This window comes from Aquarana catesbeiana, linkage group LG10 (genome assembly GCF_042186555.1).
Source record: "Aquarana catesbeiana isolate 2022-GZ linkage group LG10, ASM4218655v1, whole genome shotgun sequence".
Classification (NCBI taxonomy): Eukaryota; Metazoa; Chordata; class Amphibia; order Anura; family Ranidae; genus Aquarana; species Aquarana catesbeiana.
In genome coordinates, this window is record NC_133333.1 from 110,720,805 (window position 1) to 110,726,804 (window position 6,000).

Here is a 6,000-nt window from a genome sequence, read left to right on the forward strand (position 1 = left end):
CGGGGATATACACCTGAATTTTACATCATATGGCCATGTGCATAAAGGCCACTTGGGTTGTCTTGGCTGCAGGTGGTGTTAAGGGAAAATCTTCCAATAAGGACAACTGTTTTAGTGACTACTGTCTACAAAGAGACAATTTCTTCCTACTTCCTGTTGTGTCTCAAAAACAGGAAGTGAAGAAAAATCTCCCCAGCAAGACACAGCGGAAAAAATAAGCTGGCAAGGATTTGAACCCTTCTCTATCTAAAATTGGAAGCAAAGTCCAGGCTACTGACACACTTTAAGCCCCTGACACAAATGAATAAAAGGCTGGAACTAAAAAAAAAAATCTCATTCCAAACCATTTCCACTATAAATGTGATAAGCCCCATCATCTAGTACTCCCCCTCCCCCATTCATGTATATGAGGTGCCCCATCACTGTACACAGACATGTGCACTCCAGCTCTACTTGTATTCTATGGACACTGGGCAGAGAACCGCCATTCCCAAAGCAAGCATGCGTGTCATACAAAGAGCTCCCCTCACTCGGCTCGGTGCTCGGACACCCGGCTTTCTTCTCTATGCTTTCCGCTATTATCCTCCCTTTCACCACCACCGGTTCCTTTACTCCGCTGCCGAGCCCCCTTGGACGCCATTACTGTCGTGGGCAATAGAACTCACTTCCGGGTGACAGAACTCCTTGGAAAGCAGCTGGCCGCCATGTTTCCTTCTGGCAAAACAGCGCATGCGCGTTGTGCTGAGGTTTTCTCTGACGTGTAAAAGTTAAAGTGCTAATCAGCTTTGAGACAGAAGTCCGAGCTGATTTTATTAGGTTATTACTGAAAAATAAAGGATTAAAGAAATAATTCTTATAGTTTCACTCCTTGGAAAAAAAAAGAAAAAAGTGCCTCATCTATACAAAAATGTCCTGTATTAATGGAATTGGGTTGAGCACCGGAAGGTTTTACCCTCTTCAGAACCAAGGCTTTTTTAGCTATTTAGTACTATGCTACTTTAACTGGCAATTGTGTGCTCGTGCAACACTGTACATAAATGAAATTTAGACCATTTTTTTCACACAAATAGAGCTTTCTATTGGCAGTATTTAATCACCACTGGGCTTTTTTATTTTTGCCAAATAAACAAAAAAAATATTGAAATTAACCACTTAAAGCGGAGTTCCACCCAAAAGTAGAAGCTCCGCTGGTCTGACCCCCCCCCCCCCCCTTCCAGTGCCACATTTGGCACCTTTCAGGAAGGAGCAGGTTTTTGACAGGTACCTGTGCCCACTTCCGGGACATCACAATGTGGCGCGATCCCCCAGAAGTTTTGCCTCCTTCCCCCGCCGCCAGGCCATTCAGGAAGTGCAGTGCAGTAGGGAACTGGGTTTCAATGCCAGGTTCTCTTACTAGGAATAGCGGCGGCATAACTCGAGAGCCGATAGAAACACCGGCTCGGTAAGTGTCCTAAGGTAAGGTAAGTGTCCTAATATTAAAAGTCAGCAGCTACAGTATGTTTAGCTTTTTTGCTGTGGGGTGGACCTCCTCTTTAAGTTCCAACCTATAGCAATTTTACTTTTACAGGGCAGCACCTCTGCTCCAGATCACATATACATACACGAGATCCAGCTCTGTCGGTCAGCGGGTGAAAATGACTCAGCCTAGGCTCACACTATAGTGATGAGGGAACCAGTGCGATTCCAGTGCAGTTTCCCGCATCGCATCTCTCCCGCAGGCAGTTCACATTGCCCTCTGCAAACCGCTGTGGGTGTCAATACAATGTTAATGACACCCCCAGATCGGTTCACAGATCGCAGTGTGAACTGTGGATTCGGACAGGAATTGGACCCGATTCCAGTGCGGGAAAAAAGAGTCCCTGCACCTTTTTTGTGCGAATCCAATTGAACTCGCATTGCACAGACATCGCATGTGATCGGCGCAGCAATGCGGGTGTGAATCACATGCGATGTCTGTGTTCGCATATGTGTGAACCCAGGCTCAATGTCCACCAGCACCCGTCGATTCTTCGGTACAGAGGCAGAACAGCAGTCTGTCAGTAGAGACGGCATGGATCCTGTGTCCCTGCATATCTTCCCCTAGTGAAAGCACCTCCCATAGTACACAAAAACACTGGCTAGGCACACATTTAACCCTTTGATCGCCCTTGATGTTAACCCCCTCCCTGCCAGTGTCATTAGGTATGGTATGGATACTGATTTTTTTCTTTACAGGGCTAGAGAGGTTAGTGTTAGAATTGCTGGTGGCTATAGATGCAGGGATTTTAGCTTTAGCATGGACTTCCACTTTAAATTAACGCAGTGCCATATCGCAAAAAATAGCCTGGTCATGAAGGGGGGTAAATCTTCCAGGGGAAGTGGTTAAAAAAAAAATCTGTTATAAAATTTTGCAAAATGTCAAAATGTAGTAGTATTTCTTTTGTAAAAATAACCCAAACAGTGTATATTAATTAGTCTGTGTGAAAGTTATAGAATCCACAAAATATGGTATATATATATATATATATATATATATATATATATATATATATATATATATATATATATATATATATATATATGAAAATTAATCGATCCTGATGTACTGATGGCCTATCTCATTTCTTGAGACCCTAAAATGCCAGGACAGTACAAACACCCCCCAAATGACCCCTTTTTGGAGAGGGACTTGAGTCTGAGGTTGCTGACATTAGTCAGGAGAGCTCCGTGTGGGAGCCTGACCAGTGGTGCGTCTGCTGCTGAAGAGAGCCAAGTGGCTTTGTTTTTTTGTTTGCAATGCTGCATGTGTAAGCCAGGAGGCTGAATATCCTTTTATTTGTTGCTGGCGGTGAAAACCCCCTGTGAGGGAAACCACTTTTACTGGAACCTTGTTTGATTTTCTTTATTAAAAGTGGGCCAAAAAGCCCTGAAAAGGAATCAGTTGTGTGGACTGTTCTCGCTAGTGGGTGCTACACTTGAGCTAAACAACCCCCAAACTTTACGGTGCACGTTTAGGAGATATTTACTTTAGATGCAGCCAGTGACATCACTGGCTATGTGATGCATACTAGCACATTATGACTTAAACTGCCCGGGGCCTTTCTTTTTTTATTTATTAATGCGGTTTACTACCACTTTGACTGTGTTCCCTCCGGCGGATCGGATTACAGTAGGATGGAAACGGACAATCAGTCCATTTCCACCTGACAGCGTCTTAGAGAACAGCGGGACCGTGTCCATGTCCGCTCTACATAGCGGAGCGGACACGCGCCTGTTTTATGCCTACTCAGCAGGGATCAGCAGAGAGATCCACTGCTGAGCAGCCGGATGCACATTACGGAGAACACCCATGTGAAACCAGCCTTTAAGTCGCCTCACAAAGATCCATGGTGTGCTCGTGACGTACTGTACATCAATCAGCCATAACATTATGACCACTGACAAGTGAAGTGAATAATATTGATTATCTTGTTACAATGGCATATGAAAGTGGGTGGGATATATTAGGCACTAGGCAGCAAGTGAACATTTTGTCTCTGAAGTTGATGTGTTGAAAGCAAAAAAAAAATGGCCAAACGTAAGGATTGCATGACTGGGTAGGAGCAACTCCAAAACCGCAGCTCTTGTGGGATGTTCCCGATCTGCAGTGGTCAGGACTTACCAAGTTTGGCCCTTGTAGTCTGATCTAATAGAAGAGCTGCTGTAGCTCAAATTGCTGAATATGCTAATGCAGGTGCCAATAGAAAGGTGTCAGAACACACAATGCATTGCAGTTTATTGTGTATTGAGTAGTGGCAGACAGGTCAGGGTGCTCGTGCTGACCTGAGTCCACAGCTAAAGGAGAGTATACAATGGGCACATGAGCAACAGAACTGGAGCAAGCCAGCGGAGGCTTAAAGGGTCTGCTACTGACAGCTTGGTGACAGATACCACAGCAAACCTTCAGAGGTCTAGTGCCATCCATGCCTTGATGGGTCAGGACTGTTTTGGCAACAAAAGGGGACCTACTCAATATTAGGTGGATGGGTATAATGTTATGGCTGATTGGTGCATTTCCTCTATGTGGTCTATCGGTTAACGAACTGCCAATTGCCATAGCACCCTTTGAACTCTAAAGCCGCATGCACACGATCGGATTTTCCGGTGGGAATTGTGTGATGACAGGCTGTTGGCGGAAAATCCGACCATTTGTACGATCCATCGGATAATTGTTGTCGGATTTTCCGCAGACAAATGTTGGATGGCAGGCTTTAAAATTTTCCGTGGACAGATGTCTGTTGTCGGATTTTCCGAGCGTGTGTACACAAGTCAGTCGGACAAAACTCCAAAGTACAAACACGCATGCTCGGAAGCAAGGACGAGCCAGGAGTGGTCGGTCTTGTAAACTAGCATTCATAATGGAGAATTAACATTTGTGACGTGGCAAATTATGAAATCTCCAAATGCAGCGCACATTCTCTTCTTCTTAAATGGGATAATAATGAAGCTGCTTTGCTGGTGATACTGATGGAGTTATTGCAAACGAATTTTCAAAGACTTTTTTTTCTAGTGATATCAAGAATAATATTATTATGCTTTTTTTTTGGGGGGGGGCAAGTTACCACAACACCATTATCCCGTAGTTTTTAAGATCAAAGATACAACTATGTTGGTGTCCCTTGTTAATTTTACATTGTATTTTTTTTTTTTATGTAACTGCCTACTCTCAAACTGTCATTTGAAGTAAAACACATAGCCAAGTATTAGTACTAACACGAAATTAGCAGAAGGAGCCCGAAGGGTGGCGCTAAAGAGCTAAAAAACCACATAGTACGTCAGTACGTTCGTGTTTGTTGGCTGAAAATTCCTTGCTGTTTGTATGCAAGACAAAATCCAGGCACACGCCTTCGGACAAAAGTCTGAGGTTTTGTCTGCGGAAAATCCGATCGTGTATGAGGCTTTAGTCTTTTCCAGCAAGGTGTGGATGAGAATATAAGAAGCCTTATATAAATAGCACATGCACCTTTTCTGGTGCTTTAGAAAGCCCATTCAAATGAATAGGCTACCTGAACACAATGCCTTTTAACACATGACATACTACAACTATGTAAGTGGGCTCTAATGGAAAAGAGTGTTAAAAAAAAAAAAAAACACATTGATTGGTAAAATACTGCATCTGCTGTTTGTACATCTCCAGTCCCTTTTTTCTACATGAAGATGCCCACTGCAATAACAGGCTAATTGGAAAGTGTGATAAGCAGGAGGGGGCTAGCCAAGCTCTACAGTTACAGGCAATGTAGAAATTTGCATATAACCTCAGCTAATTACCATATTTATCAGCGTATAGCATGTGCCAGCGTATAACATGTACCCCAATTTAAGAGGGAAGTTTCAGGGAATTTTTTTTTTTTTTTTTAAATAAACCACTTTGAAGCAAAATAATAGTCAGTGAGCATCAATGCAGCCTGATCTGTGCCCATCTGCAGCCTCAATGCAGCCTGATCTGTGCCCATTTGCAGCTTCAGTGCAGCCTGATCTGTGCCCATCTGCAGCCTTGCTCCTCACTGCAGCCTAATCAGTGCCCATCTGCAGCCTTGCTCCTCACTGCAGTCTAACCAGTGCCCATCTGCAGCCTAATCAGTGCCCATCTGCAGCCTTGCTCCTCACTGCAGTCTAACCAGTGACCATCTGCAGCCTAATCAGTGCCCATCTGCAGCATTGCTCCTCACTGCTGTCTAATCAGTGCCCATCTGCAGCCTAATCAGTGCCCATCTGCAGCATTGCTCCTCACTGCTGTCTAATCAGTGCCCATCTGCAGCCTTGCTCCTCACTACAGCCTGATTAGTGCCCATCTGCAGCATTGCTCCTCTATGCAGCCTGATTAGTGCCCATCTGCAGCCTTGCTCCTCACTGCAGCCTGATCAGTGCACATCTGAAACCTTGCTCATCACTGCAGTTTTATCAGTGCCCATCTGCAGTCTGATTAGTGCCCATCTGCAGCCTTGCGCCTCACTACAGCCTGATCAGTGCCCATCTGCAGCA

At 44.5% G+C, this 6,000-nt stretch overlaps 1 protein-coding gene across 5 annotated transcripts in view; it reads right to left on the bottom strand.

Annotated features, from left to right (window-relative positions):
- ALG9 (ALG9 alpha-1,2-mannosyltransferase) overlaps window positions 1-735 on the bottom strand; it is a 361,563-nt gene extending 360,828 nt beyond the window's left edge. For 4 of the 5 annotated variants that reach the window (XM_073602429.1, XM_073602426.1, XM_073602428.1 and 1 more), the window contains exon 1: window positions 531-668. In XM_073602429.1, coding sequence (XP_073458530.1) covers window positions 531-640 — 110 coding nt within the window. In that variant the 5' untranslated portion in view covers window positions 641-668. Of the gene's footprint in view, window positions 1-530 lie in introns of all 5 variants that reach the window. The other variant, XM_073602427.1, reaches the window with a different exon arrangement.
- Between the last annotated feature and the right edge of the window lie 5,265 nt (window positions 736-6,000).